The sequence below is a fragment of the Scyliorhinus canicula genome, chromosome 6 (genome assembly GCF_902713615.1).
Source record: "Scyliorhinus canicula chromosome 6, sScyCan1.1, whole genome shotgun sequence".
Lineage (NCBI taxonomy): Eukaryota > Metazoa > Chordata > Chondrichthyes > Carcharhiniformes > Scyliorhinidae > Scyliorhinus > Scyliorhinus canicula.
Window position 1 is genome coordinate 65,361,151 of NC_052151.1, and position 18,568 is coordinate 65,379,718.

General features: G+C 41.9%; 1 protein-coding gene across 2 annotated transcripts in view; it reads right to left on the reverse strand.

Moving 5' to 3' along the window:
- hbs1l (HBS1-like translational GTPase) overlaps positions 1–18,568 on the reverse strand; it is a 208,211-nt gene that overhangs the window by 179,631 nt on the left and 10,012 nt on the right. For both annotated transcript variants that reach the window (XM_038799399.1, XM_038799398.1), the window contains exons 2-3: positions 10,325–10,390; positions 6,572–6,715 (exon numbers count right to left, since the gene is read on the reverse strand). In XM_038799399.1, the coding sequence (XP_038655327.1) occupies positions 6,572–6,715; positions 10,325–10,390 (210 nt within the window). The remainder of the gene's footprint in view (positions 1–6,571; positions 6,716–10,324; positions 10,391–18,568) is intronic.

Here is an 18,568-nt window from a genome sequence, read left to right on the forward strand (position 1 = left end):
TAATGGACCGGTGCACATGAACACCAAGGTTCCTCTGATCCTCAGTGCTTCACAGGGTCCTTGTTTCTCGTTTCCTTCTTTGTCTTTCCCAAGTGCATCAATTCAACCTTATCTGGTTTGAATTCCATTTGCCACTTATCAGACCATCTGACCAGCCTGTCTACATTTTCCTGTAATCTAAGGCTATCCTCCTCACTATTTACCATCCCATCGATTTTGATATCATCTGATAACTTACTGATCAACCCTCCTACATCATATCTAAATTATTTATGGAAACCACAAACAGCAACAGCCCCAAAACTGACTCCTGCAGGACCCCACAGGACACACGCCTTCAGTCTGAAAAACACCCCTCGACCATCACCCTCACCCTCTGCTTCCTGCCACTCGGATGTGCTTCCAATAGTTTTCCCACCACTGAGGTTAGACTGAGGTTAGACTGGCCTATAGTTTTCTGGTTTATCCTTTCCTCCTATCTTGAATAATGGTACCACATTGGCTATCCTCCAGTTCCGGTACCGCTCCTTGGACCAGAGAGGAATTTAAAATTGCCAGTGTCCTGCTATTTCCTCACTCAACAACCTGGGATATAGCCCTGGAGTTTTGTCTACTTTTAAGTCTGCCCCCCGACTCAGAACCTCCTCTCTGTCCATGTCGATTTCTTTAATTTTATCACAGCCCTTCTCCCCGATTTCTGTACCCGTACCATCCCTCCTCATTAGTGAACACCGACACAAAGTATTCCAAAGAACCCTCCCAATGTCCTCCGACTCCACACACAAATTACCACTGTGGTCCTTAATGGGCCCTACTCTTTCCCCAGTTATCCTTTTACCCTTAATATGCTTGTAAAGCAACTTTATTTTACCTGCCGGTATCTTTTCATGACCCCTTTTTGCTCTCCAAATTTCCTTTATAAGTTCCCTTTTGCACATTCAACACACCTCGAGGGCCTCTGCTGTTTTGAGCCCTCAATATCTGCCATAAGTCTCCCTTTTGGTCCTGATCTAATGCTGTATATCCCCAGTACATCATATCTAAATCATCCAGTTCACTGGATTTGTTGGTCTCACCCTTTTTCTTGATTGGAACATGTTGACCCTGCAGTCTCCCTACTTCCTTCCTGAATACATTCCCCTGTTCAGTTACAGATTTACCTAAAAGTATCTGCTCCCAGTCCATTCTGGCTAAATCATAACTGATTTAGGCCCACCATTGTTCATAACAAACTTGAATCGAACAGAGTTATGATCTTTGTCTTCAAAATGCTTCCCCACTGATACTTCAACCACTTGCCTGGCTTTGTTACGTACAATATCAACAATCAAGTCCAAGACCTCCCCGTCTCTTGTAGGACCTTCTGCGCACTGGCTTAAAAAGTTCTCCTAGATGCATTTTAAGAATTCCGCTCCTCAAAATTAGAATTTAAAAAATAAATAAATTTAATTACCCAATTATTTTTTCCAATGAATGGGCAATTTAGCGTGGCCAATCCATCTACTCTGCACATTTTTAGGTTGTGGGAGCGAAACCCACGCAGACACAGGGAGAATGTGCAAACTCCACACGGACAGTGTGAACCTGGGACCTCAGCACCATGAGGCAGCTGTGCTAACCACTAGGCCACCGTGCTGCCCTAAATTAGAAAATTAAGAGGTGATCTAATTACGGTATTTATGATGATTAAAGGAGTTGATAGAATAGAAACGGAGAAACTATTTCCTCCAATAGAACAATCAAGAATATGGGGACATAACTGTAAAATTAGAGCCAGGTTTTCAGGAATGCCAGAGAGTATTTCTTCTCAAAGAGCAGTGGAAATCTGGAACCCTGTCTCCCCAAAAACCTGTTGCGGCACGATCAAAATTCAGAACTGTTCAATTTTTGCTTGGCAAGGGTATTGAGGGTTACAGAGCAAGTTGGTGCAATGGCAGTACGGGGGTTAAATAGCATCACTGTGCTATCCCATTATATTGACAATTTGAAGGACCCATCTGGTATTTTCCGTTCCATTTACTTCATAGTCTGTCACCTTCCTACATTCTAAGAATATTTTAAATAATCTTCAACATTTTTTAATGAGTCTCAGTGCCCACGACTGTATGTTCTTTTGTTTCAGGTGAAGCAGATGTTAGCTACACTGCAGATGTTATCCACACTGCATCAATCAACGGAGGCAGTGGCATAGTGGTATTGTCACTGGACTAGTAATCCAGAGACCGACGGTAATGCTCTGGGGACTTGGGTTCGAATCCCGCCAGGGCAGATGGTGGAATTTGAATTCAATATAATTCAATAAAAATGACAATTGTCGATTGTCGTAAAAACCCACCTGGTTCACGAATGTCCTTTAGGGAAGAAAATCTGCATCCTTACATGTCTTGCCTACATGTAGTTAACTCTTAAATGCCCTCTGGGATTGGCAACAAATGCTGGCCTGGCCAGCGACACCCACATCCCAGTAACAAATATTTTTTAAATGGCTGTATCAGAAATTGGCAGTTATCTTTATACGTGGGTTTGTAACCATGCACTTACAGGGGGACCAGGAATTTCCTTCCTGGCTGACTTGGTCTGCTATTGATCAACAAGAGCTTATTTTACTTTTCTTCCAAATTCCCTAAGTTTTAGGGTACTTTTGGATAGGGATGAGGGTAACCCTTGCGTTAAGGAGCTAAACTGGGGCAAGGAAATTATGATAACATTAGACAGGAATTGAAGAATTTGGATTGGGTGCGGCTGTCAGAGGGTAAATCAACATCAGACATGTGGGAGTCTTTCAAGCGATTGTTGATTAGGATTCAGGAAGGTCACGTTCCTGAGAGAACGAAGGATAAGTATGGGAAGTTTAGGGAGCCTTGGATAACGGGGATATTGTGAACATCGTCAAAAAGAAAAAGGAGGCTTTTGTACGGTCAGGAAGGCTGGTGAGAGTCAAAACCCTTGAGTATAAAGAAAGTGGGAAGGTACTGAAGTGGGAAATTAGGAGGGTTAAGAAGGGTCATGAAAAGTCCTTGGGAAGTAGGATTAAGGTGAATCCCAAAGCCCTTTATTCATATATAAAAAGCAAGAGGATGGCCAGGGAAAGGATTGGACCACTTAAGGACAGTGGGGGTAATCTATGTGTTGAGCCAAAGGAACTTGGCGAGGTACTAAATGAGTACTTTGCATCAGTGTTCACCAAAGAAAAAGACTTTGTGGAAGATGACTTTTGGATAGGTTGTGCCGACAGTCTGAGTCATGGTGACATCGAAAAAGAGGTGGTAGTGGATTTTTGTTTAACATGAAGGTAGATAGGTCTCCTGGGGTGGATGCGATTTACCCCATAATACTGAGGGAAGCATGGGAGGAAATTGCTGGGGCCTTAACTGGCATCTTTGTATCCTCAGTGGCTGCAGGTGAGATCCCAGAGGACTGGAGAATAGCTAATGTGGTACCGCTGTTGACAAGGTGCCTCATGGCAGACTGGTACAAAAGGTGAAGTTACACAGGATCAGAGGTGAGGTAGTAAGATGGATACAGAACTGGTTTGGTCACAGAAGGCAAAGGGTAGCAGCAGAAGGGTGTTTTTTCTGAATGGAAGGTTATGACTAGTGGTGTTCCACAGGGATCTGTGCTGGAGCCTGTGTTGTTTGTAGCATACATAAACAATTTGAAGGAAAATGTAGCTGGTCTGATTAGTAAGTTCGCGGATGACAGAAAGTGGCAGAAAGTGTTGACGTTTGTCAGAGGATACAACAGGACACAGATAAGTTGGAGATTTGGGCAGAGAAATGGCAAATGGAGTTTAATTCGGACAAATGTGAGGTAATGCATTTTGGTAGGTCTAACATAGAGGGGATATGTACAGTAAATGGAAAAACTCTTAGGAATATAGGTCAGAGAGATCTGGGCGTACACGTTCACAGATCTTTGAAAGTGACAACACAAGTAGTCACGGTAGTCAAGAAAGCATATGGAATGCTTGTCTTCATTGGACAGGACATGAGTATAAAAATTGGCAAGTCATGCTACTGTTTGATAGAACCTTGGTACAGCCACACTTGGAATAATGAGCACAATTCTGGTCGCCACACTACCAGAAGGATGTGGAAGCTTTGGAGAGGGTACAGAGGAGGTTTACCAGGATGATGCCTGGTTTGGAGAGTGTTACCTATGCCAAGAGGCTGAATAGATTTGGACTGTTTTCATTAGAACGCCGGAGGTTGAGGGGTGACCTGATAGAGGTCTACAAGATTATGAGGGACATGGATAGAGTGGATGGGCATGCACTCTTTCCTGGGGTGGAGGGGTCAGTCACCAGGGGACATTGGTTTAAGGTCCGTGGGGCAAAGTTTAGAGGAGATGTGGGAGACAGGTTTTTTTTTTTATACAGAGGGTGGTGAGTGCCTGGACTGCGTTGCCAGGAAAGGTTGTGGAAGCAGATACATTAAAGGCATTCAAAAGGCATCTCAACAAATACATGGATAGGATGGGTATCGAGGAATACAGCACAAGGAAGTGCTGATGGTTTTGGTCAAGGGTGGTATGACGGGTACAGGTTTGGTGGGCCGAAGTGCCTGTTCCTGTGCTTTATTGTTCTTTGTTCCTATTGGAAATCAAGATGAATTAAAAAATTAATCCAAATATCAAACTGCCAGACAATTTTGTGAAGCCACAACACTGGCATCAAGAGTATAATAATTGAAGATAGGTCAGGTGCAGCTCAGCAGACACCCTGAAATATTCGATCTTTTGATTGTTTTGCTGCAAATATCTGATTTCATTGTTCATGTTTCAAAAATGAACTTTTAGTTTTAGGAATTGAAGTGTGAAACGTTAGATAAATAGAAATGTAAGAATTAAGAGACTGAAAAATCCTGAAATAAGTGCAATTCATGCAAACCTAGGATAATTAGCTTTCACCAAGAAAAATTTAAAGAGTGAATGGCCCATTTTTGAGATTTTGGTAGGATAGGAGGTCTAATTATTTCAGAAAGTGATTTGTATTGCTCGTGTAGTTCCCAGAAACCTTTGAAAACAAGGGGTTCCTTGGTGGAACCATAAAAGCGAGGAAAGAGGGCCATTAACTCCATTAGAGACATAGATTATTCATGTGGGTCATGAATCAAAGGGTTGTTTTGAAGGTATCATGTAACTGATTTACATTTCTGTTTGGGAGCATCTAGAGTGTGCCATGCTAACATGGAGATAGGCTGTGGTTGTTAAAGAGACTCCTTAGTTTTCAGTTATCTGTGTGCGGTTGCTGAGAGAAATAATAAGTTCTATTTTGGAAGAAATACAGTTGATCTTACCAAGTCGAGACAGCAAAAGAAATCAATGTTCTCCAGGCTTGCATCTAAAAATGCATAGAAAATAGGAGGAGGCCATTCGGCCCTTTGCGCCTGCTCCGCCATTCATTGTGATCTTGGCTGATCATCAAGTTCAATACCCTGATCCCACCTTCCCTCCATTCCCTTTAGCCCCAAGAGCTATCTTTAATTCCATCCTGAAATTACATGTTTTGGCTTCAACCTCTTTCTGTGGTACTGAATTGTACAGATTCACAACTCTCCGGTTGAGGAAATTCCTCCTCAACTCAGTCATAAAAGGTCTACCCCTTATCCTCAAACTATGACCTCTGGTTCTGGACTCCCCCACCATTAGAACATAAAACGTAGTGCAGAAGGAGGCCATTCGGCCCATCGAGTCTGCACCAACCCACTTAAGCCCTCACTTCCACCCTATCCCCGTAACCCAATAACCCCTCCTAACGTCTTTGGACACTAAGGGCAATTTAACATGGCCAATCCACCTAACCTGTACGTCTTTGGACTGTGGGGGGAAACCGGAGCACTCGGAGGAAACCCACGCAGACACGGGGAGAATGTGCAGACTCCACAGAGACAGTGACCCAGCGGGGAATCGAACCTGGGACCCTGGCATTGTGAAGCCACAGTGCTATCCACTTGTGCTACCATGCTGCCCACTATTGGGAACATTCTTTCCGAATCTACCCTGTCTAATCCCGTTAGAATTTTCTAAGTTTCTAAGTGGCCTAATTCTGCTCCTATGTCTTATGGACATCTACAACTGAAGACGACTACAAATGTTTCATGCTTTAGGGTAAATAGAATTGAGGTGCCAATCAGCCAAAACTAAGAATGGCAAAACAGATGAAGGTCTAGATAGTCTTATTTCTAAATAACTTGTAGAACATTTGCATTGTCAGGTGAGCTACGTTTTCCTTACAATTCCTTAGGAACACTAAGGGAAACTTATCTCACCTGACCAATCAAGATCACTAAAATGTACAGAGCATGATAGAGTTCAAATAAGATTCAAAAATGAAATGAGAATCTGGACCCTCTACAGAACATTAGTAGCACACCAAGCACACAGCGACTGTGCCAACTGGATCAAGTCACAAAATATCTATCACTGCTCTGATTTAGTTTCTTACAATTAATTTTCATTTATGTTCTTTTATTCACTTGGCAAAACACATGCAAAAGAAAATTGTAATATACAAGAGTTATATTTGAATTATATTAATGGTACTTGTACTCGATGGTGTTCACAAGTGTACCTTGGTCAACTCCACTTGGTATTGGCTGATTATTGTGGGAAGGTTCCTCAACTTTATCTTCTGCATATTCATCACCTTCTTCCAGAGGTTCCTCTGCAAAGGCTCTTTGGTTGTAATCATCTCTTTTGTAAATGAACTGGGCAGCTACAATATCAAAATAAATGCAGTTAAGTATATAATTTTCAAATGGTCATTTGGTAGTTTAGAACTCGAGTATTGCTGATAAAGGAGACATGCTACCAAAGCTTTTGGTCTTGCACTCATCATTTTCCAACCATAACAGGGAAACAGCAATTTATACCATGAGAAGAGAATGCTAATTTGTTGAAGCGTTACCGTGGAGAATGGCCTGTTAACTGCCCAGCTTTGATCAAATTCAAATCAGGTTGATTCCGGTAACGGCATTGCACTCTCTTCTAATACACTAAATTGTTGTTCCCCGTTACAGTTGGAAAATTCTTTTGAGTTACCCTGATGAGTGAAACACAAAAAGCTTTAATAGCATATCTCAAATTTTCAGCAATGTATAGATTTCAATGACATATAGCAAATATGTCAACATATGCAACAAGAACAGAGGATACGGGAAAAACCCAGCAGGTCGAGCAACACCTGTAAGGAGAGAAAGCAGAGTTAACATTTTGAGTCCTTTTGGATCTTCATCAGAACTGAGAACGTGTTGGATTTTAAATTATAGCTGTGAGAAATTGTAACAAAATGTAACAACCTTCAGAACAAAAGCTAGATGGCCAGGTGTGGGAAGGGGAGATGGGGTTGCATTGAGGCAATACATGTATGAGATATTTTTTTTAAAGGGTTAAAGATGGAGGAGAAGGTTAAAATCGAAAACAGCCGAAGTTGAGTCCCGAGGGCTTCAACGTGCCCGGAAGATGAGATGTTGTTCCTCGAGCTTGCGCCTGGTTTCACTGGAACATTGCAGCAGGCCAAGGGCGGATACGTGGTTATGAGCATGTATTGCCTCAATGTAAATCCCTCTCGCCCCTCTCACACCAAGCCACCCATCTTTTGTTCTTAAAGTTGCTACGTTTGTCCAATCCCTCTCAACTACGCTTTAAAATCTTACAGATTCTCTCTCCTCAGTTCTGACATGGAGCCAAAAGGACGCAAATCGTTAACTCTGCTTTTTCTCCTGACAAATGCTGCCAGACCTGCTGATTTTTTCAGCTTGTTCTTGCTTCAGATTCCAGCACCTGCTTATGTTTCAACATATGGTTTCATTTGTACAAATATGAATTATGTTTTTTCCCCATACCAGGCTATAGTTGAAACTATATAGCCACCCAACAATAATTATTTCAAAAACTGGAAAAAATATATCTACTGACTGATCAGTAACTCCTTCATCACATCTTATGGTAAAATATTGAGTTGCACCAATAGAAATTGCAGAAAGATCTACACAACTACATGAAGTAACCCTCTGTAGGAGTTGCTAGTAATCAGCAGAGGTCCTCGAAGACAGAAAACGAACTGGAATAAAAATTATCAATTTAATAGTTCACAAGAGATAGATTTTGGAGGGAAGCTAATGAAGCACCAATATTTAAAGAGGACAAATCAGAAGCAGGAAATTATAGCTTCATTTGCTTAACTTCAGTTATTAGAAAGTCGTTAGAAGAGATCATTACAGGTAATCTGTACAACTAACTCAATAGAGCACCTTTAATGACTCATAAGGTGGCTTCTGGAAAAGAAAGTCATGGCTCACTCATTTACTTCAATTGTTTGAGCTAACTAGGTTGGTAATGAAGGGAAATTGCATACTTGAATTTTAAGAAACTTTTTGGAAAATTGCTGCATAACGGGTTACTCAAGATTGTGATACAACTGCTCTTCAGGATCTATATTAAGGTTCCAGATGAGCTCTCTCCAAGTTCACAAATGACAAAATAATCTGCTGATGATAGAGATACAATGGGGAAATGGTACCTAGAAGATGTAATTTCATATAGATAAATGTAGTGTCAAGCATAGAGATAGCTCTAATGCCAAGCATGCCATTCCTGACACAGAATTGAAGTCGATTGAGTGGGAAAGGAACCTAAGAGTTTAAGTTTATGATGGTGTACATTCTGAAGATGAAGTTAACGAGAACGAAAATAGAGCAATGCACTATGATGCATTGTGAGGACAGTACAATATAAAACAAAAAGAACAAGAGCCTGGTTACTCCTCCACTAGAATACTTCATAGAATCATAGAATTGACAGTGTAGAAGGAGGCCAGTTAAGGACCCTCGGAAGGTGAGTAATATTGAGAATAAAGGTACACGAAAGGGTCACCAGAAGGATGCCTGTTTAAGAGACTCTAGTTTTCACAATAACTTGAGAGAATGATGAAGGCACTAGACTGGACTATGACTACTTGGAATGATGATTTGAACCAGACAGCTTAGGGAATACAGAGGATGTATTTGAGCTATCATAGAATTTACAGTGCAGAAGGAGGCCATTCGGCCCATCGAGTCTGCACCGTCTCTTGGAAAGAGCACCCTACCCAAGGTCAACACTTCCACCCTATCCCCATAACCCAACCCAACACTAAGGGCAATTTTGGACACTATGGGCAATTTATCATGGCCAATCCACCTAACCTGCACATCTTTGGACTGTGGGAGGAAACCGGAGCACCCGGAAGAAACCCACCCACACAGGGGAGGATGTGCAGACTCCGCACAGACAGTGACCCAAGCCGGAATCGAACCTGGGACCCTGGAGCTGTGAAGCAATTGTGCTATCCACAATGCTACCGTGCTATGAACACATAGAACTTGGTAAAATCTCAGGAAGTATCTATCTATGCAGAGTTATTGCCACTTAGATTAAGTTACCAGCTTATGTAGTGAATATAGATCCATCGTAATGGTTCAATAAGCTGGACATTTGCTTTGTTATGGCTAATATCACTGTGCAAATATGGATTGGGTGTTGGGCATACACTTCATGTTCACTGATCTCCTGACATCATATGACCACCTTAGGAGGCTCCCCAATTTAAATTTTTCCCCTGATTGACCTAGCAGTTTTTTAAAATTTGTTTTCACCTTCCAGGTGATTGCATGACTGCCAATGGAAAGGAACCCTGAGGCCATGATGACTCATTACACAATAACTGTTTGGGACAGGCTGTATGGACCAACCTGTCCATCTTTTCATATCCTTGCACAATTAGGGTTGCTAAAACTTAGAACAAATAACATTAGATGGCTACCACACTAAATGTTTAAATTAAGGGAAGTCAGAGCAATGGGATAAACACAATGAGCTTCCATCTGGCTGCATCAATAATAGTAAAATACAGCTATCCACTAATTACGTACATGTTTCCGATCAGGACTTTCTAGAGGTGATGAACAGGTACATGGAGTAAGTAAAGGAACACTTTCCACAAATTTTGTTCAACAATAAAATTCCTAATCAACTTCTTTGATTTCTCTGAAGTCAATTAATTGTAAGCTCATAGCTCCTGCAATTATGGTGTTGGAGGTAGTATGACTGGAGAAATTGGTTACATTTTCCAAAATGTTAAAAATGTTCCCAAAAAATCTATTCATAATTTTAGTGAAAATTTCTGAGGATACATATGAGCATCAAAATACTCCTTGTAAAAATAAGAATGTACATACAAAAAGGTGTTAGTGACATGTAGTCTCCTTTCTTGACTTTAATGGAAATTACTCATCAGATTTAGCTTGTGTAAGTACTGCAAAGAAATGTGATAACATTAACAAACCTGTTGTTGGAGAAATGCAGTAATCATCCTCTACTGACTGGCCATAGACGTCATCATCTTCAAAATCTAAAAATAAATTGCATTGACTGATTTTTAGAAACTGGTAAAATGATGAGCACCGAAAATATGAAACAAAATAGAGGCCACTAGGAAAAGTTAAAACAGCTATTGATTTCCTTAATTCTGATACAGTAACACTAGTCTGTTCACGTCTATTTCTATTCCCTGGAGATTCCCATTTTTAGACTTTTAATTTTTTTTTAAACTAAAGGATAATGCTTAATAAAATAATGAGTGAAATAGGCAGTGGCCCATCACCATCTTCTCAAGACAGTCAGTAATAAATGAGGCCTTGCCATCACTGTCCACATCCCATGAAGTGCTACTGAAGAAACTCAATTAAAATCTGTTTCAATCCTTGGACAGAACCCAGGTCATGGGGGAGATCCTGTAAGGACCCAATAACATTTAGCTTAAAGTAGACAAAGTTTGAGATTCAAGACGGAAGTCACAAGATACCATGGGCTTTGAACAAACAAAAGTAAATTTTACTATACATGTTTGAAAACAATTTACAATGAATTAACAGGCAATTTGTAGTTGAAAGCACCACACAATAGAATAAACGCCAAATGTGATCAAGTACAATTCCATGGATTTCTCAACAAACACCGAGACATTTGTCATATTGTGAACCAACCAATGAAACTTTGTCTTTCTCATAAGTTTCCAACCTTCACCTTCAAAGATCTTGCCTTGGAATTCTCTCCAAGAGTAGCTCCAACTCGACTGGCTTCAACGATGGCCCACCTCACAGGGTTTCAATCTCGCCTTCCAAGATTCCGTTCCCCTGGAGTCGCAGAGTACACGCAACCTTCAACTTACAAACACAATTTCAGATCTTCAGCCATGCCACGTAGAACACCACTGCTGCAAAGGGGCACTTCTACACCTAGGATGCACAGCATGAGGTCACCAATCTTTGGCTGCCTTCATGGATCTTCCGGACTTTCTAGAACCCACTTCACTTAAAGTCTGCTAACTGTAGACCTTTTCATGTTTTTAAACGTAGCTGGAAACTTTTTCCTGTCCCTGTCTTTGTCCCTTACCTCTGGGCCATTTCCTGGCTGACAGACACAAACACTGAAAGACTGAAATCCCCAAGAAGTGCTATTCACTGACTCTTGAACTGATCTGGAGCTCTATCACAAACCACCCAAGAGGGTTCCGCCCTTGTTACTAGGCAGGAACAAATGTACATGTTATAATCTTCATAGTCTGCTAACGTAGCACACAAGAGGCACAGAATGAATGGATTTCATTACAGGAAGCCTACTAACAGGAAAAGGTTTAAAGAAGGAGCTGCTGTTGGAAGAAACATCATTAAACCATGTGTACCATATTTAAACCATATTTAGTAAACGTGGCTATTTGGCACATATTTCAGTTATTGCAACCTAACCAATTAGTTTGGAGAAGATAAATAACTCTCAACAACCTTGGCAGAATTTATCCTCCTTCTAAACTTTTATTTTGCTACATTTTAAACAGATATAACCAAGTAACCGTTTTATAGAAATGCATTCAAGTTAAGAGTTCAAGGTTCAGATGGAAATTCTGAACAGCTTTGACAACTGACAAGAAAAGTCAGTAAGCTTTTCAACCACTAACAGAAGGTGGATGGGGAATTCTCCCAATGGCCTGGCCAACATTTATTCTTCAACCAACACCTAAAACAGATGGTACAAAAACAGAAAATGCTGGATAAACTCAGCAGGTCTGGCAGCATCAATGGAGAGAGAAATACAGTTAACATTTCGAGTCAATATGACTCTTCTTCAGAGCAGAAGAGTCATATGAACTTGAAGCGTTAACATTGTTTCTCGCACCCCCACAACCCAAAGATGTGCAGGTTAGGTGGATTGGCCATGCTAAATTGCCCCTTAATTGGGAAAAAATAATTGGGTACTCTAAAAAAACATTTTAAACTGTTTTTCTCTCTACACAGATGCTGCCAGGCTGCTGAGTTTATCCAGCATTTTCTGTTTTTATTTCAGAATTCCAGCATCCGCAGTATTTGCTTTTATAAAACATACAATTGTTTATTTTGTGGCTGCTTCTGGGATCTTGCTGCAAGTCTTAAATTGCAACAGTGATTACTCTTCAGTCATTATACAAAATGACAATCTATCTATCTTCTTTCCTGAGGACAGTGCAATAAGCTACTTGAAAACTTCCACGGCAGTATTTTCCTTGATGAACTGCATTCAAAACTACTGGAGTGCTACGGTACAGTAAAGTAAACTACCAGCAGTTGACAAATAACAACATTTTATATTCCTTGACAAGTTGAGCAGCTCAATGATGCTGATAACTCAACATGTTGAAACAACACAGTAAAGAGAATTCTTTTTAGAATAACACTGTATCCGGGAGAGTGGGTAAGGTTCAAGAATAAAAAAATTGGAGCTATCTTTAAAAGGTAGCATTCACACCAGGCACTGTCCAACTCAACAAAACAGATTCTAACCCTCCCCTTTACTTTGATGCCAATGGGTCAAAATCCTGGACGTCCTCTCTAAGAACACTGTGGGTCGAGATACACCACATGGCTGCAGCAGTTCAAAGACTGCACATCACCACTTCATCAAGGTCAACTAGGAATAGGCCTTGCCAACGATGATCACAACTCATGAATAAAGAAAATCCAAATCCTTAAGGTTGATCAAAAACAGAGTGGTCCACGTTGCAAGAGTCCTTCCAATTTATTCACTTTCATTTATTTTGCCATTATCATTTTAATCCATGGGTGATTAATGGACATGTATCTTTAGGTCAAGCAGGGAAGTGACACACTGGCAAGCACTTCTGTCTCACGACGTTAAGGACCCGGGATCGATCCCGGCCCCGTGTCACTGTCCGTGTTGAGTTTGCACATTCTCTCCATGTCTGCGTGTGTCGCACCCCCCACAAGCCAAAATGCACAGGGTAGGTTAATTGGCAACACTAAATTGCCCCTTAATTGGAATTTATAAAAAGAAATGGGTACTCTAAATTTACTTTATAAAAAAGAAACATGCAGCAGAGAATGAGGAACTCAGAAGTTACAAGAGAAAACACTCTGCTAGTTTGAACAGGAGCTTCAGACGTTTCGGCACCGGAAAGAGAGATGGGATGGAACAATGTTTAATTGATTGGCTAGGGGGCAATGAATTGGCCCAAAAGGTTGTACTCTGCCCGGTGGTGTCCCAGTGGCATGATTTTCAGAGTCCCAAAGAGCTCAGTTTGACTCCTGGACACACAGAGACAAGAACCGTCTCTCCTCCATGTTTTCTCCAGAAAGGCCGAGTATGCTGTATTCCTGGAGCTGCAGAGAACTTGAATGAATGCATCTACAGGAAAACCATTACATGTTGCATGCAAAGAACAGAACCATCTTTTTCTCTCCAGGAAAGCTGTGAGTGCTGTATTTATGAAACTACATAGACCTGAATGAGACTTTGCTGTAGATTCAAACTGAAAGCAAAGTTTGAAGAGGAGTAATGTGCTAAAACAAACATCTGAAACAAAGACTCTTTTTCCCTTTTACTTATGATTTTAACTCCTTTCCTTCCCTCTGTGTTTGTGTGTGTGTGTGTATGTGTATATAATAGAGGGTAAAGGCAAGTTAAAGTGGAGAATTAGATACTAGTTAACCAGTTGTATTTACTGCATATTTAATTATAGTTCTTGTTATAAATAAACAGTAACTGTGTTTAAACTTACAAACCTGGTGACTAATTATTGGGCAACAAGGGCCAAAGACTTTGGTATTTCTCTAAGAATTATTGGTTAATTCACTTGTGTTGTGACTCCGGGAATTGACCGCGAACTATCCCTAGGTGCCATAACAACATACTGAATCCTGGTAACAACATCATATACCTCCCTCCAGTGTAGAAAAAAGCCATTCATCACAAGTGATTTTTTTAATGCTTTAGTCAATCTTCAAAATGCTGCTCTGCTTCTTTTAGGTCAAGAGCTTCAGTTTTGCAAATAACTCATTGTGTAGAACTGTAACAAACACCTGTTGTAAGTCCTTTTACAAGTTAACTGCATTACCCTCATCCACCCTGTAACCTCATCAAAAAGCTCCATCAAATTAGTTAAGCATAATTTTCCCTTACCAAACCAATGCTGGGTCTGCTTTATTAGCCTATACTTGGCCAAGTGGCAGCATGGTGGTACAGTGGTTAGCACTGCTGCCTCACATCTCCAGGGATCCAGGTTCAATTCCGGCCTCAGTTGACTGTGCGGAGTCTGCACTTCCTCCCAGTGTGTTTGTGTGGGTTTCCTCTGGGTGCTCTGGCTTCCTCCAACAGTCCAAAGATGTACAGGTTAAGTGGATTGGCCATGATAAATTGCCCCTTAGTGTCCAAAAGGTTACGCAGGGTTACGGGGACAGGGTGGAGAGGTTGGCATAATTAGGGTATTCTTTCCAAGGGCCTATGCAGACACATTGGGCCAAATGGCCTCCTTCTGCACTGCATATTCTATGATTCTATACTTTAATCCTGGATTATCGTTTCTACAGACCATTGTTAAAATGATTGGCCTATAATTCATAGAATCCCTATAATGCAGGTATTCGGCCCATCGAGTCTGCACCAACCTTTCGAATGAGCACTCTACCCATATCTACCCGCCCTATCCCCATGACCTAATTTGCATAACCCTGGACACTAAGGGGCAAGTTAGCATGGCCAATCCACCTAACCCAGGACTGTGCAAGGAAACCGGAGCACCGGGAAAAAATCCAAGCAGACATGGGGAGAATGTACAAACTCCACACACATAGTGACCAGAGGCAACCCACGTCCCTGGTGCTATGAGATAGCAGGGCTAACCAATGTGCCACCCATAAGTGATGGGCCATTTTCAAACAAGTGGTCTCTGGCACCACTTTTGTATCTACAGATGACTGGAAGATTCTGTCCAGTTCCTCTGCAACTTCCATCCTTGCTTTCCTTCAGCAACCCAAGATACATCCCATCTGGACCAGGTGGCTAATCCAGTACTCAAGACTTTCTAGTACCAACTCTTGTCTATTTCTAATCTCAAGATTATCCTGACAGCCTCCTCTTTTACCAGAGCTTTGACATCGAATTCTTCTTTCATAAACACAGATATAAAATTCTCATTAAGTACCTTAACCATGCCTTCTGCCTCTACCTTAATTTTGATCTTCATTTTGATTTCTACTCAGCCACACTGCCTGGCCGAGAGCCTTTTTATTGTTGATGTTTCCACAGAAGACCTTTGGATTCCCTTCCATGTAAATTGTCAATCTAGATGGGAGGCTGTGGCGCAATGGTATTGTCACTGGGCTTGTAACCCAGAGACCCAGTGACATGCTCTGGGGATCCTGGTTCGAATCCCGCCATGGCAGATGGTGAAAATTCAATAAAAACCTAAAGGTGACCATGAAACCATTGTCGATTGTCGTAAAACCCCATGTAGTTCACTAATGTTATTTAGGGAAGGAAATCTGTCATCCTTACCTGGTCTGGCCTACATGTGACTCCAGTCCCACAGCAATGTGATTGACTCTTAAATCCACAGGAATGGACAATAAATGCTGGCTCAGCCAGCGACACCCACATAAACGAATTTTTAAAAATATCCTTGAACTGTCTATTTGCCTCTCATTTCCTTTCTCACTTTTCTGTACTTTTTTAAATTCAGCCTAATTCTCCCACGTATTGCCATGCTGACATCTGTCATACACCACTTCTTCTGCTTTACCCTACTCTTCAAATCCATAAACCAGAGAGCTCTGGCTTTGATTTTAACTCCCTTTCCCCCATATCAACATTAATAGTAGGAGGTCAATATTCTAAACATCCCACGGAAACTATCACAGATCCTAGTGTATAAGACAACTTTTAAAGTCTCCAAAAAGGGGTCAGCCTGTTCGCTGAATATAAAATGTGAACCTATGTGGGTGTAGGGGTTGAAATTTTGAAATATGAAAACAACAGAACATTGATAATTCATTAAGGTAATGTGATTGCACAAAGGTACCTTTAGCAGTTCATGTGGCACTGGCATCAGTACTGGAGAAAGTAGGGTCTGTACCGTTGGGACAGCCTGTACTGTTGGGAGTAGTCTACAGGTCCCCTAGCAGTAGCTATGCTGTAGACTGGAGAATAAATCAGGAGATAATGAGGGCATGTAAAAAAACCAGGTTAAAGTCCAAAAGGTTTGTTTCAAACACGAGCTTTCGGAGCGCAGCTCCTTCCTCAGGTGAATGGAGAGGTATGTTCCAGAAACATACCCATGGACCAGTTGAACCAGGAACATTCCTTGTCACAATGGATGTCTCGGCACTCTACAACAGCATCCCCCATGACGACGGCATTGCTACAACAGCCTCAGTCCTCAACACTGACAACTGCCAATCTCCAGACGCAATTCTGCAACTCATCCACTTCATTCTAGATCACAACGTCTTCACCTTCGACAACAAATTCTTCATCCAGATGCATTGAACAGCCACAGGTACCAAATTTGCACCTCAATATGCCAACATCTTCATGCACAAGTTTGAACAAGACTTCCTCACCTCACAGGACCTGCAACCGACGTTATACACCAGATACATCGATGACATTTTTTTTCCTTTGGACCCACAGCGAAGAATCACTGAAACGACTACACGATGAGATCAATAAATTCCATCCCACCATCAGACTCACCATGGACTATTCTCCAAATTCTGTTGCATTCTTGGACACACTCATCTCCATCAAGGATGGTCACCTTAGCACTTCGCTTTACCGCAAGCCCACAGACAACCTCACGATGCTCCACTTCTCCAGCTTTCACCCAAAACACATTAAAGAAGCCATCCCCTATGGACAAGCTCTCCGTATACACAGGATCTGCTCAGACGAGGAGGAGCGTAACAGACACCTACAGATGCTGAAAGATACTCTTGTACAAACGGGATATGGCGCTCGACTCATCGATCGACAGTTCCAACGTGCCACAGCAAAAAACCGCACCGACCTCCTCAGAAGACAAACACGGGACACCACTGACAGAGTACCCTTCGTCGTCCAGTACTTTCCTGGGGGGGAGAAACTACGACATCTTCTTCGCAGCCTTCAACACATCATCAATGAAGATGAACATCTTGCCAAGGTCATCCCCACATCCCCACTACTTGCCTTCAAACAAACGCGCAACCTCAAACAAACCATTGTTTGCAGCAAATTACCCAGCCTTCAGAACAGCGACCACGACACCACACAAGCCTGCCAGGGCAATCTCTGCAGGACATGCCAGATCATCGACTTGGATACCACCATTACACGTGGTAACACCACCCACCAGATACGCGGCACATACTCGTGCGACTCGACCAATGTAGTCTACCTCTTACGCTGCAGGGAAGGATGTCCCGAAGCGTGGTACATTGGCGAGACCATGCAGTACATTGGCGAGACTGCGACAACGAATGAACGGGCATCGTGCAACAATCACCAGGCAGGAATGTTCCCTTCCAGTCGAGGAACACTTCAGCAGTCAAGGGCATTCAGCCTCTGATCTCCGGGTAAGCTTTCTCCAAGGCGGTCTTCAGGACACGCGACAACGCAGAATTGCTGAGCAAAAACTTATAGCTAAGGTCCGCACGCATGAGTGCGGCCTCAACCGGGATCTTGGATTCATGTCGCATTACATCCACCACCCACCATCTGGCCTGGACTTGCAAAATCCTACCAACTGTTCTGGCTTGAGACAATTCACACCTCTTTAACCTGTGATTATCCCTCTCCCTGGATCTGTAATGATTTGATTACCTGCAAATATTCGCATTCCAAGCATTGTCCAGCATCTCTGACTTTGTCTATATAAATGTTTCTTGAACATACCTCTCCATTTACCTGAGGAAGGAGCTGCGCTCCGAAAGCTCGTGTTTGAAACAAACCTGTTGGACTTTAACCTGGTGTTGTAAGACTTCTTACTGTGCTCACCCCAGTCCAACGCCGGCATCTCCACATCATGTAAAAAAAGGCAGTATATTAATCATGGATGACTTTAATCTTCATGCGGATTTGGAAAATCAAATTGGCCATGAGGAAGAATTCATAAGTGTATTCAGGACTGTTTCCTTGAACACTATGTTGTGGATCCAACAGGGATCAGGCTATTTTGAATCTGGGTCATGTGTAATGAGGCAGGTTTCGTGAACAATCTCAG